This window comes from Oreochromis niloticus, linkage group LG22 (assembly GCF_001858045.2).
Source record: "Oreochromis niloticus isolate F11D_XX linkage group LG22, O_niloticus_UMD_NMBU, whole genome shotgun sequence".
NCBI classification, from domain to species: Eukaryota; Metazoa; Chordata; class Actinopteri; order Cichliformes; family Cichlidae; genus Oreochromis; species Oreochromis niloticus.
Window position 1 is genome coordinate 28,808,163 of NC_031985.2, and position 16,407 is coordinate 28,824,569.

Below are 16,407 nucleotides of genomic sequence, written 5' to 3' on the forward strand. Positions count from 1 at the left end.
ACATATTAAACACATATGTAAGACTGCTTTCTTCCATTTGCGCAACATCTCTAAAATTAGAAATATCCTGTCTCAGAGTGATGCTGAAAAACTAGTTCATGCCTTCATTACTTCCAGGCTGGACTACTGTAATTCTTTATTATCAGGATGTCCTAAAAACTCCCTGAAAAGTCTTCAGCTAATCCAAAATGCTGCAGCAAGAGTACTGACAGGGACTAGGAAGAGAGAACATATTTCTCCTGTTTTGGCTTCCCTTCATTGGCTTCCTGTTAAATCCAGAATTGAATTCAAAATCCTGCTCCTCACATACAAGGTCTTAAATAATCAGGCCCCATCTTATCTTAATGACCTTGTGGTACCATATCACCCTATTAGAGCACTTCGCTCTCGCTCTGCAGGCCTACTTGTTGTTCCTAGAGTATTTAAAAGTAGAATGGGAGGGAGAGCCTTCAGTTTTCAGGCCCCTCTTCTGTGGAACCAGCTTCCAGTTTGGATTCGGGAGACAGACACTATCTCTACTTTCAAGATTAGGCTTAAAACTTTCCTTTTTTCTAAAGCATATAGTTAGGGCTGGACCAGGTGACCCTGAATCCTCCCTTAGTTATGCTGCAATAGACGTAGGCTGCCAGGGATTCCCATGATGCATTGAGTTTTTCCTTTCCAGCCACTCACTATGTGTTAATAGACCTCTCTGCATCGAATCATATCTGTTATTAATTTCTGTCTCTCTTCCACAGCATGTCTTTCATCCTGTTTTCCTTCTTCACCCCAACCGGTCGCAGCAGATGGCCGCCCCTCCCTGAGCCTGGTTCTGCCGGAGGTTTCTTCCTGTTAAAAGGGAGTTTTTCCTTCCCACTGTCGCCAAAGTGCTTGCTCATAGGGGGTCATATGATATGATTGTTGGGGTTTTCTCTGTATTTATTATTGTGCAATCTATTGTACAATATAAAGCGCCTTGAGGCGACTTTTGTTGTGATTTGGCGCTATATAAATAAAATTGAATTGAATTGAACTGAAAGGACTTTGGCCTGATGCGCCATTTTCCGGGTCCAAACAAAGCACAATCAAAAAAGGAGCGAAGGCACACACAACAGCCATGGTTCGTACTTGCTGTGTGGTTGGCTGCAATGTTCGATCGCACGACCGGCACTGGACAAGCTTAAAAAGGGTTTGTCTTTTTATTCTTTCCCAACCTGGAAGCAACATGAGGGAGCTCATATGGCGGACCTTACAAAACGAAGGCGTCTAGCCTGGATAGCAGCCGTGAGACGAGCTGATATCCAGTTCGCTTCCATCTCCAGATATCTGTTGGTGTGCTCCAGACATTTTCACTCCGGTAAGTTCTATATATGTTCATATCACTCTTTATAGCTTAATAATATTATCGTTGGGGCTTTCGGAGGTTATAGAAATTGCAAACAAACATAGAATTGAGTGACTGTACAGACATACGTGCTATGTAACGATTCGCTAATTCTTTTGCACAACTGTAGGGAAGCCTGCCTATGAAATGGATCAAATAAATCCAGACTGGGTACCAACGTTACACATGGGGCACTCCGAAATCCGAATGTGAGGGTTAGGGTTAGGGTTAACAAGATACGTGAAGATATCGGGGTAGGACAGTGGCGGTAAGTCGTCTGGGTCTTTACTCCACTGCCGTATTTCATATGGGTCCACATTTGCGATGCACTCTATTTTTTTCAAGTACCGCTGCTTCACCTCTGGACGCAATCGGTCTCTATACCGTCCGTTTTCTTTTGAGCTGCTTTTAAGCATGTTTTTTGTCGTCGTCGTTCCAACACAGTGTGTTTGTTTTGATTTGTGGACCCAGAAAATGGCGCCACGCTCCCACAATACATTGCGGCGTGACGTCGACTCCAAAGCCCTGTGCAGTGGCCAAGGGTGCTGACACCCTGACCCCCATCTCCTTTTAAGGTAGTGTCCGTTTGCCCTTTGTCTGCTCCTCACCCTCAGTAACTCTTGCTTCATGCCCTGGGGGTGGGGGTTGATTGTCCTTCTGCCCTGCACCTCAGTTCTTTGTTCCCATCCCAGGCCTATTTTCTATTTTGTATTCTTACACTCATTAACCGCAATATTATAATGTTGCAAGCAATCACAAACTATATTCTCTTTAACTCTGATCTATATTAAGGAATCTATTCTCAACAGTGCAATGTTGTTTTTAACCCAGTCCAGTTTATTGTCTATGTGTACTCCAAGGTATTTATAGTCCTCATCAATGTTTCAACACAATCAATTCTTCCTGAAATCTTCCTAAAATCCACAATCAATTCCTTGGTCTTTACCACGCTGAGCTGCAGATGATTCTGCTTGCACCACGTTGCAACGGAGACGACCACAGCCCAGTATTCTTTCTCATCACCCTTGCTCATGCATCCTACCACCACAAAGTCATCAGAAAACATCTGAAGATGCCAGGTCTCTGTGCAGTGGCTGAAGTCTGTGGTGTAGAGGTTGAAGAGGAAAGGGGAAAGGACAGTCCCTTGTGGTGCCCCTGTGTTGCTGATCACCTTGCCCAAGCTACCCACTGCCCTGGAAACAGCAAAACTACCTACAGATCATGGAATCCTCCGCTGTGTGACTTCCTCCAATCAGTCCACATGGAGTTCTCAGTGTGGGTGGACCACCCACAATTCCACTACGCCAGCGGCCACTGGAGTTTCTCCATTTGAGATGTCCCTGGTATACCAATCTCCTCTTCTGTCCATCACAGAGGGAGAACTGGCCATACCCTCCATGTTGCATCATATGTGCCACTGCTGTCATGCATGGTGGACCACACAAGTACCCGTTCTCAGAAAAGTGGAACAGAACAAACGCCTGGCCGATCGACATCGTGTTCCAGCTCCTGTCTACCGAGTCAGTAAGAAGGTTTGGCTCTCCTCCAAATACATTCCTTTATGAACTGAATCTAAAAACCTTCCACCCCGGTTTATTGGCCCCTTTGAAATTCAGTCGCTTCTAATTACATAGAAACACATACAGTTTTTTCTTGGCACCCATAGGTGCCACATTAACAAACTCCTTTTAGCTCAGTGGGCTGAGGGTCTGATAAACTTATTTCACAGCAAGGCATCTCTCACCTGTCTCTCTATTCATTCACAGTTCACATGAATCGCTACTCCTCTTTTAGTATTGGTCAAAATTCAGTCAATCAGTTCACTCAAATGCCTTATTAGTCTTTGGCCATGTTGTGTTCAAGTTAAAGATCAAGGTCACATTTGTAGTTTTTTTAACTACAAATGAATTACTACATCAATGATGCTCTGGTTTCTTTCTTTTTGTACAAGTGCCAGGACTTGTACCAGCATGTCCGGACATGCTGCCCATCAAACTCTGTGTTACACAATAGAAAAAACATTCCCCAGCTGGTTTAGCAACTTGTGTGCGTGTGTGTGTGTGTGTGTTGTTTCCACTTGCCACATCTTGTATTTAAATATGAACAATGAATTCTTATTTTGATGATCTAAAGCAATGTGTGATGATCCTGGGCCATGTTGGCCCAGCATTCTTAGTTTTCATGTATTTTTGTATTTTGTTCTTTATTTAGGCCATGGTTCCTGGGTTGCTCTTGTTACGTCCCCTGGCTAGTCTAGGGGGATGAAGGGACGAACATAAAGGTGGATAGAGAAGGAGGAGCCAAGATGGTAAGTGTATAAGGTTTATTTAATGCTGGTGATGAGATTTGGGTTCAGACCGAGGTATAACGTCAGGGAGAGCCAAGGCCAACATAACAAACAAAACATCCCTGATGTAGAAATAAAAGAAACTTACCTAACTCCAAAGAAACAAAATATACAACCTATAACCATAACCTACCTAACAACACATAAACAGGAGAAAACAGGGTGTCAAAGCAAAAGGCAGCTCTCCCCTACAAGCAGTCTGAACATGAAAACAACACTGCTCATACAAGTTACAAAGGCATGTAAGCCTGCACAGGTATGGCAACCAAAGTGGCCAGAGGGGACAGAAGCACAGCTCCACAGGCCTTTAGTAGTGCTCTGCTGATTAACAATTAGCCGCAGCATCCAATCAGGACAGAGGAGGTGGAGCCTAGACAAAACAAAGGGTTAGTAGGGAGAAGAGACATCCTCCTGGGGGATGTAACACTCTGTTAAGTTGTTTCTTATTTGATTTCCCCTTGTGACTTTTACCCCCTGTGTGCCCCTCTGTGTGTCTGTGAGCCCTCGTCTTCCCTCTTTGTGTTTTATTCCATGTTTCCCCAGCCCGCTATGCCTGTGCTCTCTCTCTCCTCCTGTCTGCACCTCTGTACTTCCTGTTTTACTTTGACAGTCTCCTGTCAGTGTTGTGTGTTTACTACTGCCGTGTCTCGTTATGATTATCTGTCAGCTGTGTTCCCCGTGTGCTCCCACTTCCCTCGTTAACCCTCTGTGTATTTATGTGCAGGTCTCCCTCAGTTCAGTGTCGCGTCGTCAATGTCTCCTCCCCGAACCTGTGTGCCTTTCTGTGTTCCCTCGGTCCTCAGTTAGCATTCCCAGTTTAGTTCTGTTTCTTTGTGAAGCCTGCAATAAAGCAGTGATTTTGAGTTCAGCTTTTTGTCTCCGTGAGTTTTGCGTTTGGGTCCTCATCTACCTCCACACAGCCAGTTCATGACACAATGTAGTGCATTCCTGTGAAACAAATCATCATTCTCTTTGTGTTGATGGATTTTGTGAAGTCATTTATCTTTTTATAACCTTCAAAAATGGAAGTTAATCTCAGTGTTTATTTAGTCTGAGAAAACAGTTAGGGAGGAGCACTTTGACTAGTTTCATTTATTAAGAAAAAGGAAAAACAGTGTGTGAGATTTGGGAGCATCCGCTGCTGATAATATGTTATGCAGCCAGTAAACTCCAAACCTGAATAAGGAAAATAAATTTGCCAAAAGGAGAATGGACTCATGCCTCTCTGAGGGTGCAACATAATGTTGGTGTTTCCACCCAGTTTGGAGTTTATACCGCAAAGAAGGAAGAGCTATAGGTAACTAGCTTCGCTCGCTATCTCCCAGCTGAATTCGTACAGTGCCCCCCCCACAAAAAAAAAGACAGTGAAGGTAAAAGTTTTCTGTCATGTCCAAAGTACAGCAGATGTATGGAGGACCACAAGAGCCACGCGCATCGAAATAAAGAATTCTGTGTTTAAATAATGAATTGTAGAATACATTCTGCATTTGTAAATTCATTTTTGAATTCCGCATTAAAAAAATGATTTTCAAAATGTTTTTTTTTTAAACGAATTTTGTCATGAAATGGCTCAGAAGTCAAGATGGAAAGACCATTTAAACAAAGTGGCACATGCCAACAACTTGACTGTGCAGGAAGCAGCAGGATTTTCTCCATTCTTCTTTCTCTTTGGTCGTGAACCAACCTTGCCTATTGATCTACTGTTTCCAAAAAGAGAAGAGAAGAAGAGTCAATCGCACACTGGAGAATGTACTGCAGAGAAATGGAGAGAAGTTATGCAAGAGGCCTATGCAATTGCGAGGCAGAACATGAAGAAGAGCACAAGAAAAACTACAATCAGCACGCATGAAGCTCTGTGCTTCAGCCAGGTGACCAAGTCTTGGTGAGAAATCTCACACCCAGAGCGGGTCCACGAAAACTGCGCAGCTATTGGGAGGACATGATTCTAGTCATTAGCGAAAGGAAAGGTCCCGATAGTCCAGTGTGTGTGGCTGAGCCATTGCGGGGGAAAGGAAGAAGATGAGTGTTACACTGTAACCTACTTGTGCTTACCTGGTTGGCGAGTCTGGGGTGTGTGAACACAGCCTGAAAGAGAAAAGCCCTGGAAACAAACAGAGACAGTCAACATCATCATTAGACCAAGCCCAATACTGATCAAATGGACACGGGTAGTTCTAGTAAAGATGACTGTCACATGTGGACAGCACTCAGATATGCTGATCCACCCCTCAACCCAGAGGATTTCTTGCCCCGGAGTGAAGCACTCGGGGGAAAAGTCTGAGCCTGCTTTCAGAGCAGAGGGGCATCCTGAAGAGGAGCAGGTGGAGGAGACATGCAGTGTGGAGGAGGAGGTTGAAGCTCCAGCTGCTGAACCTGAGAGTGAACAGAGTGATGCTGAGACATGGAGGCACAAGCCAATAAGAACCAGACAGCCCCAGCGTGTCTAAACATATGAAAAACTAGGCCAGCCAACCATCCAGCAATGGAGGACATGCCCTGTCAGTGTGAACAGCCCTTCATGTGCCATCCATCGTTCCTCTGCCACACCATCATCCATGTATCCTTTTTACTATGAATAGATGCAACAGAAAAAACACACAGTTGCAGTTCATGATGATGTGGTATTGACACATGTTACAGTATGAAGAAAACAGGTATTCTGAGCTTCATTTCTATAATAAATAGAGGAAAGTCTTGTCATTCTAGTGTAAAGGAGTTAAGACAGTAGTGGGTACACTATAGGTTTAATGAACTCATGGTTTTGAAGTGTGTAGTCACATGATGTTGGGATGTAAACGGTATTTTCCTTGTCCCATTGTGAACATTTGGAGGGCCCACCAATACTTTGAAGGATAACCCACCCTTCAATACAAAAAGACTATGAACATTTAGTTTTGCATCGTGACCATGAGTGACATGTGCTGAGAATGAGAAACACAGATGGTACAGCCTCTCACCCAGTAATATGTAATATGTGTGTGAAATATTCATTTGTTCGCTAATCTTCAGTTAAATGCTCTGTTGTTGATGAATTGTCAAAGATTAGAAAGAAAATGTGTGGCAAGATTTTTCTTTTGTAAGGGGAAGGTGTTGCGATCTAAGGGTGGTTATAAAACTGACATTTTCTGAATCTCTGGAAAAATCTCTGGAGATTGTATAGATTTGGTTGTATTTTATTTTTGGACACATTTTCAGCGACTTATTTTAGTTCACTAGTTCCAGGAGGTTAGAGTTCAGACTTGTGATGTAATCAGTAAGCGCAAGAAGGAAAAAAGAAAAACAGTGTGTGAGATGTGAGAGCATTGGTTGCTGATGATATGTTATGCTGCCTGTAAACTCCAGACCTGAACTGAGGAAAATAAAGTTGCCAAAAGGAGAATGGAGTCATGTCTCTCTGAGGGTTAAACACAAGCAAGAGGCTGCACGGAGAGTAACTGAACAGAAACCGAAACTGATTAAACCAGTATTGCCTGTCAAACATGTTTTTACTATGAAGAGGTCTCTGCTGTTTTCATCCAGGTTTTACCCTACACATTTTACAGAAGGTTCAATGAATTACTAACTAACCAAATTTGTGTGACCACTTTTTTTGGTAGACTCCTTTCTGACACACTACACTGGCTGATGAATGCTGACATGAGCTTACCTAATTTTCTTCCTACAAATGTAGACCACTTTGCATTGTTGAATTACACTATCAAAAATATGTCCTCTCAACTTCATTATCTTGTCTATACTTATAAATACAAAAACTGGGTGGAGAAATATGATAAATCATATTTTAATAATAATATATTTACGGACTCTGCTTTGCTTAAACAATAGAGTGTGGTCAGAGGGGGGCTGGTACAGTAATAGTCACCAAGCAGTTTCTGTCTTTCGCTCCCATTTAACCTTTCCATAAAGCCGCTTGGTAGTAATTTTGTTCAATATTCATCTTCTTTGCAAATTGTATTCTTTTTCTGTCTTTCGGCATTTGAATAAACACAATGCAATCCAACGCAAACAAAGTGTATATAAAGTAAACAAGGGTTTACATGATATACACTTATTTCAGATTCATGTTGACTGCTTGTGTCAAAACTATAGGGTAAGAAACTAATTTTTTTAATGGAAAACAAGAGTTGCACTATGCACTGCACAGTGATCCACCCGGTAATGTGACACTATGTCATGTGACGTATCACGTCAAAGAATATAGGTAGGAGGGAATAGTTTGACTAAAGTGGAAGGGTTTACTTTACAGTTTCATTTACTGTGCACTTACAATGGTGAGTTGCTGGTTTTAAGTATTCTTTTTTCATTCATATTTTTAACATATGTAATTTCTGCATTGCTTTTTGTGTGTTGTAACTGAAATATGTAATTTTGTAATGTGTTTTATTTCTCATTATTTTAGACTGCTCGAGAGAATGACAGGTGAATTATCTATTAACTTTCTTAACAGTTTATCAGTGCAATTTGCTTTCATTAGTATAAAACAAATGAACTGTTGTTAATTATTTTAGAACACAACACAAAGAAACAGAAGAACATTTTTTCAAGTCGAACGCTGTAAAAATGATTCATGAAATGTCGAAACTGAGCAGAGAGATTCAAGAAGATTCAAGAAGTGCACTGATTGATGAGGTATTTTATCTGATGGTGACATAATGTACTGTCAGGATGTTTAGAACACACTGTTTTTATACCGGATGGAAAATTCTTTCTCTTTGTGTGAACAGATGCTTCACAGCATCTTTTTTCTGGGAAAAATCTTGAAAGATTTTTCTCCAGAGGACATCATAGCTGACAAGGAGATGTTGGAAAACTTAAACACATACTATCCCAGGCCTTTTCGATGCTATCAGACTCATTTTCCCAGGCGGAGTCCGTTCTCCTGTGTGCTTGACATGGTAAGAAAATATTACTGCTACTTTCATTCTGTGATGATACATTTTCACTCAAAATTCATTTATAAAATATTGTCATTATTATTTATTGTCATTATTATTCAGCTCCAAACAGACTGTTTAAGAGCCAGGCCATTAGTGATGGTAAATTCGATTCTTTTTACTGAATCGAGTTTTAATGAGTCACTCACCAAAGTGAATCGGGTTTCTTGATTCATTTGAGTCACTGAGTCAGTTGACCAGAGAGTGCAAAAATGTATATTTTCACTTAATTTGTTTCTCTTTTAATGTAAATCCTACTGTTAAGATCAATGATTGTAAAAGAAAACAACTATTTTATATATATTTTACTCTAAAGGGAACATTTATTTATTTTATTTTTTATTTTATTAGTATTTTCCTTAAATCTATCAAATATATATTTTCTCATCTAAATGTCCACTGAGCTGTGAGCCAGGGGGCGGTAATGCGCCTTAACATTGGTTGCCAACCAAGAAGAAGAAGAAGCAGAAGCTGTGAGCCAGGAGGGAGGGGGTGAGTGAGTGAGTGAGTGATTTGTCTATGCTACGATTCAGCACAGGAAGGGAGGGGGTGAGTGAGTCAGTGATTCGTTCAACTCGTTTGAGCTGTGAGCCAGGAGGGAGGGGGTGAGTGAGTGAGTCAGTGATTCGTTCAACTCGTTTGAGCTGTGAGCCAGGAGGGAGGGGGTGAGTGAGTCAGTGGCTGTGTCCCAATTCAGGGTATGCATGCTTGAAGTACGCACACTACGCGTACTACGTACGGTGCGTACTACAAGTACGGGAAGTGCGGAAGTGAGAGGTCGTGTCCAAATTCATGGGCTGCATCCTCCTGAGGACCCGGCCTTCGCGGTCTACGTGGGCCGGGTCCTCAGAAGGTCGGGTAGGCCGGAAGTAAACGGCTGTGAAATTGGACGGTCTAGCCTTCTGATTAATGTCACCGCTGTCTCGGTGGAGTTTAATAAACTCAGCCGTCTGCTCCTTGCTATCTAAAATATAACAGGACACTGGCATAAATTCTCGACCATCTCACACTTCTGTTTAATCAGTTTTCTGTTTGACGTTTATTCAGCTGTGTGAAAACCATCCGGGGGATTAATAAAGTTTTATTTTATCTAATCTAATCTAATATCTTTAATCTCAGCCAAACCGATTTACTCACGAACAAATAAAACACTGAAAAAAGCCAAACAATATCCTTTTTAGGTTGTCTAAGTGACTTATATATTACGTTTAACCTGAGTAGCGAAAGTCCGCGGTGATCTGAAAATGATGTGCCGGGAGTTGTGCCGTTCTCGGCGGCTTCAGTGACCCTCGAGCTCTCGGTTAGCTATCAAGCTGGTGGGTAACAGATGTCTCCGAAAACATTGAAGCACTTTTGCAAATATGCAATACCTTGATAAACCGAGCAGATATTTGAAGTTTGCACAGCTACATTCTCGCCTGAAAATATGTTAAAAGTTTATTTTGTGACCCAGAAAGATTAATAAAAGTAATTTTAAAACTTAGTAGCGGCCGCCATTGCCGGAAACTGGAGTTTGGCTGGGCCGCGCTATGAATTCTGGGATATGGTGGGCCACGAAGGACACACCCGACCCATCCTTCAAATTCGGGGAAAAGGAGAATGCATTTGTCGGCTGCATTCGGAGGAGTCTACGAATTTGGACAGCCTTCGGCGCGTCGCTGTGACGTAATCGGTCTACAAATGCGGCCTCAGGAGGATGCAGCCCATGAATTTGGACACGACCAGAGGCTTGTGAAATGGGACGGTCTAGCCTTCGTCGCGCTGTTCAGGTTGCCTAGCAACCATGATACTAACCGCGAGAAACGTTTCATACAGCATTGTGTGACAGAAATGAAGGAGAAAAAATGTTTTGTTGGTCATTCATTTTTGTCATGACATCACTTTGATTAGTTGAGACCACAGGACTGTAAAACATGATAGTTGGGCTTCATTTCTGTACTGAACAGTCATTTTAAGATTAGTTAGTAAATAATAATTAGCTAATGTTGTTCATGAGACTAAAGTCATCTCACTGTGGTAATGTTAATATAATATGGACAATATTATATCTATTGTCAGATTATTATATATATATATATATATATATATATATATATATATATATATATATATATATATATATATGAGCTTGAACTCTGGGTCAAAGATGCAAGTAGCAGTTATTTATATTTCCTATCACCTTAAATCTTCACTCAAAGACAAGTATCTCTGACAGTGTAGATGTATTATATATAAGAGACAAATGTTGTTCCTTCAGTATGTTGGCATTACTAAATTTGGCTCAATGCTTACATATATGTGTAAAAGGAAAATGTACGAGCTGTGAAAACTGTTTCTGATAGAATGAAGAGTAGACTGATATATTAAATATTCCTTTATTGGGTGAGAAAATCAGACCATGTCATAACTGCTTTAAGTCATACAGAATAGATATCAGAGCCTTAAACAGGCTGACTTCTACTAAATGGGTCAAACTGGGCAGAAAGTATACAAACACATAACATCCTTATAGAATATGATGTAACACTATAGATCAACTTACCTCAGAATATATAAAGCATATAAACAATTACAGCAATATGATGCAACAAACACAGCAGTACTACTAATCCAAAATACTCAAAGCTTCATAGAACTGAAACAAACATTTATTTTTAGCTCCATTCTGCTGCTGATACATACTTTAGGTTTCTGAATATTAAACTTGTTGCTGCCTTTCATAGTGTGTAACTTGAAGGCCCTGAGTACTTTCTCCCACACTGAAAACACTGGAATGATAACATTATTTGAACATTACCTAATAAGACTGATTCAGGACAGACAATTAGTTATTTTAAACTTTTCTAGCAGTCCTTCACAAACAGGGAACAGTCTGTCTATTCTCTCCATCTGTCAGCTGCTGCTGGCTCTTCCTCCTCCTCTTCCTCACACACTGCTGAGTTTGTCCTGGTGGATCATCAGGGGTGCAAAGCCTCACAGATGATGTGCAGCAGTGGGTCCCTCAGTCTGTCCTCACTCTGGACACTTGCAGTTGTCACACATGGAAATCAGATGTGTGATAAGCTGCAGGATTCAAGCACAAGTGTAACTTATAAATACATATTCATAGTTTTTCTTTCTCTCTGATTGTGTAATAAAAGAGAGCGAGTGCAGGACAGACAGACAGGTGACAGTCTCAGGTGTATACACTGCTACAAAACAGCACAAGAGAAGGAGGATTTAGTGTTTGTGTTATTACGAGTGCTAAACAAGAAGAGTTCCCAGATGGTACAGTGGACACATGTGTGACTCCTGTGATTAAAGCATCTTTCTTTCAGCTTAACGAGTGAACCGTCAGCTCGTTCAAACACACGTTAGAGTCTGTTTGGCTTGACACCACCGAACAGAGGCAGCAATATAACATAGCTAACATTAACAGTGCAGTGAATCCTGCTTGTGCCGTGATATTCAGGACTGCAAACCGAGCAGCATCACTGACTTTCAGCTTGTTGTGTTTGTGGATATATGCCTGACTTTATCCATAAAATCATCACATTCTCTGTAAGATTAAGGTCAACTATATATATATTTAGAAGTAGAGGCTTTAAAACCAAGTTACCGCTGAAAGTACAAACATCACTAATGTCACATAACTTTCCTGACATGTGGCCAACAGTAATGTTTTAATGTTCTTCGTTATTAAACATTCGCACATAAATAAGTGACATCATATTCAGTACTTACTTTTGACAGTTCACTCTTCGGCCGCTCCCTTCTGCCGTATTTTGCGGCAAAATTATCCACACCCACCGCCGCGCTATGGATTGTGGGATATATGGGACCACGAAGCGTGCACCAGACCACGCTTGATATTTGGGGAAATCGACGGCGCATTTGGAGTACGCATTTGAAGTACACTTTGAATTGGGACAGCCGTCGTCGCGTGGCGGTGACATAATCGCACTTGAAATGCGTACTTCAAGTGTGCAGACCCTGAATTGGGACACAGCCAGTGATTCGTTCAACTTGTTTGAGCTGTGAGCCAGGAGGGAGGGGGTGAGTGATTCGCTACGATTCAGCACAGCAAGGGAGGGGGTTCGTGAGTCCTGAGTGATTCGCTACAATTCAGCACAGCAAGGGAGGGGGTGAGTAACTCAAATGTGCTGTTAGCATGTTAGCTGAGCGGTGCTACTGTGAACTGAGGAGCTATTGTCTTGATGTGAGCTTCTACTCAGGGTTTTTTCTTCCAGTTCAGAGCAGAAATGTTTTTGTTAAGAAACTGGCTGTTGTCTTTTCCCCCACAATTTTAATTATAAGCTAGATATATTTCTACTAATGGAATTAGTTTGCTAACAGCAACAGGGATGAGTCAGTGAGTCAGTTGCGCTTGTGAATCATGATTCACGAGTCAGTAAAGTGATTCTCGAGTATTGAACGATTCGTTCACGAATCGAACATCACTACAGGCCATTTATTCAGACTTTGGTAAAGTCCTAAAAGAAAGCTAAAGGACCGAGTATTGATCTTACATTCTTCTGGATGAAAAATCAAGTCCTTCGCCATTTAAGGAAGAAGGTTTAGCTAACAACCCTGGAAGAATTGGAGAGTTGTTTATACTGAGAAGTGGGAAGCTCCTGGTTTTCGGTTTCAGAAAGAGTTAAATTTAACTCTAAATCAACCTGCTCACTTAGAGAGTCTAATATTTCCATCAATAAACTGTCCTATCTGCTTCTCTATATTTTATCTTTAATTTCTGTCACATATACATTTTGTTGCTGTGAAGTTACAGCTGATTAACAGATATATTGAAATAAATTTCAGTAAGCATGTTCAATACTTTTTCCCTGTGTCATTTATCATTATTCACATAATCTATGGACATCTATGCTTTGGTTTCCTTGCATGTGCAATTTAGATGGGTTGTTACCAACCTCTGGTGAGAATTACAATACTACAATATGTAGCCTATTTGATGACCTTAAATCAAGTTTGCAAATAGACTAACATTTGAATTGTTTGCTATATTTAATCTTAACTCTCACACCCACTGAGGCGACAGCAGAAAATATAAAACCTAAAACTGTATTTTAAACATTAATTTAATCAAGTATTTATAACTCAGTCATCGTTTTAATGACAGGGTTGTGTTACACAGCCTGCATTTTTGCTAGTTTTCTTTCCTGCCTTCAAATAAAGTAAGCTTTATTAATATAAATTTAGTAACTCTTTTTCGAGTCTTAGTGACCAAAGCATTTAAAATGCCAACTAATCAATTTCCTCTCACACTGTTTCTTTTTAATATCAGTTTTGCCATAGCAAATCATTTCAGCTTGAAGTTGAAACTTGTGGTTATGACACAATCTAACAAAGGTTGTCAGAGTATTAGTTTCATTTCATGATAATTGTTGTTAAAAAAAAATATTGACAGTATCTATAAAATAGCAATAGCTATGGAAATTTGGAAAAAGAATTGTAACATCAATATCTGTAACCATTTCCAGATCGTCCTGCACAAAAATCCTGAAAATGAAGAACAAATAAAGCAGAGTCTACAACGTTTTGCTAGAGGCTTGGACCCAGAGTATCTGGTCTCCTCCACCATCTGCATTTCTCAGAAATCCAAAACCGACCAAAATTCAAAGAGGTACTACGGAGTCTCCATGTCTACCAAAGGTCCTAACACGGGGCAAATTGTGATTGCTGCCTCCTGTCTTAACAATTGGCACGAATATGTATCTGGTGCAGTGATGACCTATTATCCAGAAATGGATAAGAAAAATTACTTTGATGGAACCATTAAAGTACCTAAAAATATCAGGTGTGAAGCGTTTGACATCAGGAGTGGAAATAAAAAAGATCCTTGCAGATCATGTCACAATTTGTTTGGCTTGAACACAGAACAAATCAAAGAGTGGGATTATGGTAATTGTGCTGAAGCTGAGAGCCTGAGCAACTTGCTTAAAAATGAGGAAGAAGTTAAAAAAAAAACAAATGTGAATAAATACTCAGCTGAAAACAGGAAGAAAGCAGAGAAAGAGGTTCATGACAATCTTATGGATGTGTTAAAAAGGAATCGAGACAAAAATACACAAAGAAAAGGATTTGAGAAACACCTAAAAATTTACAACCCAGAGTCAGAGTGAGATTTCATGAAATCATCTGCTTGAGGTGACCTGACATATCTGCTTTGATCTGTTTCTGATGAATAAAAGATGGTCTGCTCTTACAGTATGAATGTGGATTTTTTTGTAATGACACACACACACTAACACTAGCGTGCTCAAACTTTTTTTACTCTTCAGCTCTGTGTAATGTACTAGTTACACTCTAACGTTGGGTTGTACTCAGTGGTTGAGAGGAGTGGTAGAAACACTTAGCAGGATAGTTGGGAAAATACACAATCACACTGGAACTGGGAATTCCACAGCGTTATCCTTTAATGCACCTTCTCTTTGTCAACCTTACAAGGTGTGGTTGAATGGCTGCTGCTTATCAAACATGACACACAGTGTTCATACAACCCATTACGTTGCAAAAGTTACTAAACAGGTCAAACATGTAAAGTCTTTCTCTCTCCATGCACTCGCATGCAAGCATGTTGTTCACATACTCCACAGAGAGGGCAGTGGCACATACTAATGATATCATCAACCCTTGACTTAGGTTGTCTTAAAGAGACACCACACACCGACACGGTGAATGTCTATTTGGACAAATGTTGCTTAACAAAAATAAACTGAGAATAATAGAGAATAATACAGAATGAAATTCCCTTTAGTAGTAATATACCTGTGGCTTTTTTGCCTAGCCACACCTAGCACTGTATGAACCCCCAATGTTCCTTTAATGCAACTAGCCCTACAATTATCTACTAGTCACAAACACACTGCAACAGTAAGACTCAATGATTACACATAGTTGATTTAACTGCTTTAGGGGCATTTCACATTCTTATGCGCTCTGAAAGAGACAGAGGCTACTAGTTTTTAAATAGAGCACCACAAACAACATGTATTCCTTTAGAAATAAACTTTTCTTGTGATACTTCTAAAAACCACAAAAAAATAACACCCCTGCTTGTGCCATCTTTTTGATTGATGGCCCCAGCCTTGACCTTTTGACCCTACCGGAAGTACTCCGGAAGTGACTAATCGATTCCAGATGTCTGTAATATGATCCATAAGCGCGACGAATTGCATCCGGTGAGGGGAGGGGGGTACTCCGGAAGTGTCTAATCGATTCCATATGTGTGACTAATCGCATCCGGTGGGAAAAAAGGAGGGGTGGTTCCTGGGGGGGATCAGAGAGGGAGGGTTCCTGGGGCATGGAGAGTTCAGTGGGGTGATGCAGCAGATTTCTGTTGAGTCAGTGCTGTATAGTGAGACAGAGCGGCAGTTAGTTTTCCACAGACAAACTCATAGTTTGAATTCTGTTTAATTGCTTCAGTATTATGACAATGATCTTGATAACCATTTTTTTCTCGGTAAAGAGTCATTTCTTTTTTCAATAGCGGTTTTATTTTACTTTCTTATGTTAATCATATTATAGGCGCAATAAAATAAAAACCTTTAAGATTATCCGACTAGTAACGGATTGCATTTATATATAGTGCCGGGTGGAGGCAAGCTATATCCTTGTGTGTGTTAAAAAAAATTATATCCCTTAGTGAAAAGAGCACCGCGCACATATTCAGAACTCGGTCCTACTTAAACAATTAAAACACCCCGATGAGGTATTTTGGTTTTGTGCAGCCACTCCTTCTCAGACCAAAGTAAAGAGTTTTT

General features: G+C 40.6%; 1 protein-coding gene across 1 annotated transcript; it reads left to right on the top strand.

The window, feature by feature from the left end:
- The first annotated feature begins 7,930 nt into the window (after positions 1–7,930).
- Positions 7,931–15,674, top strand: LOC109196335 (uncharacterized). Its single transcript, XM_019350312.1, has 5 exons — positions 7,931–7,981; positions 8,110–8,129; positions 8,219–8,339; positions 8,435–8,605; positions 14,125–15,674. The coding sequence occupies exons 1-5, from the start codon at positions 7,979–7,981 to the stop codon at positions 14,764–14,766; spliced, it is 957 nt and encodes a 318-aa protein (XP_019205857.1). The 5' UTR covers positions 7,931–7,978; the 3' UTR covers positions 14,767–15,674.
- The last annotated feature ends 733 nt before the right edge of the window (positions 15,675–16,407 follow it).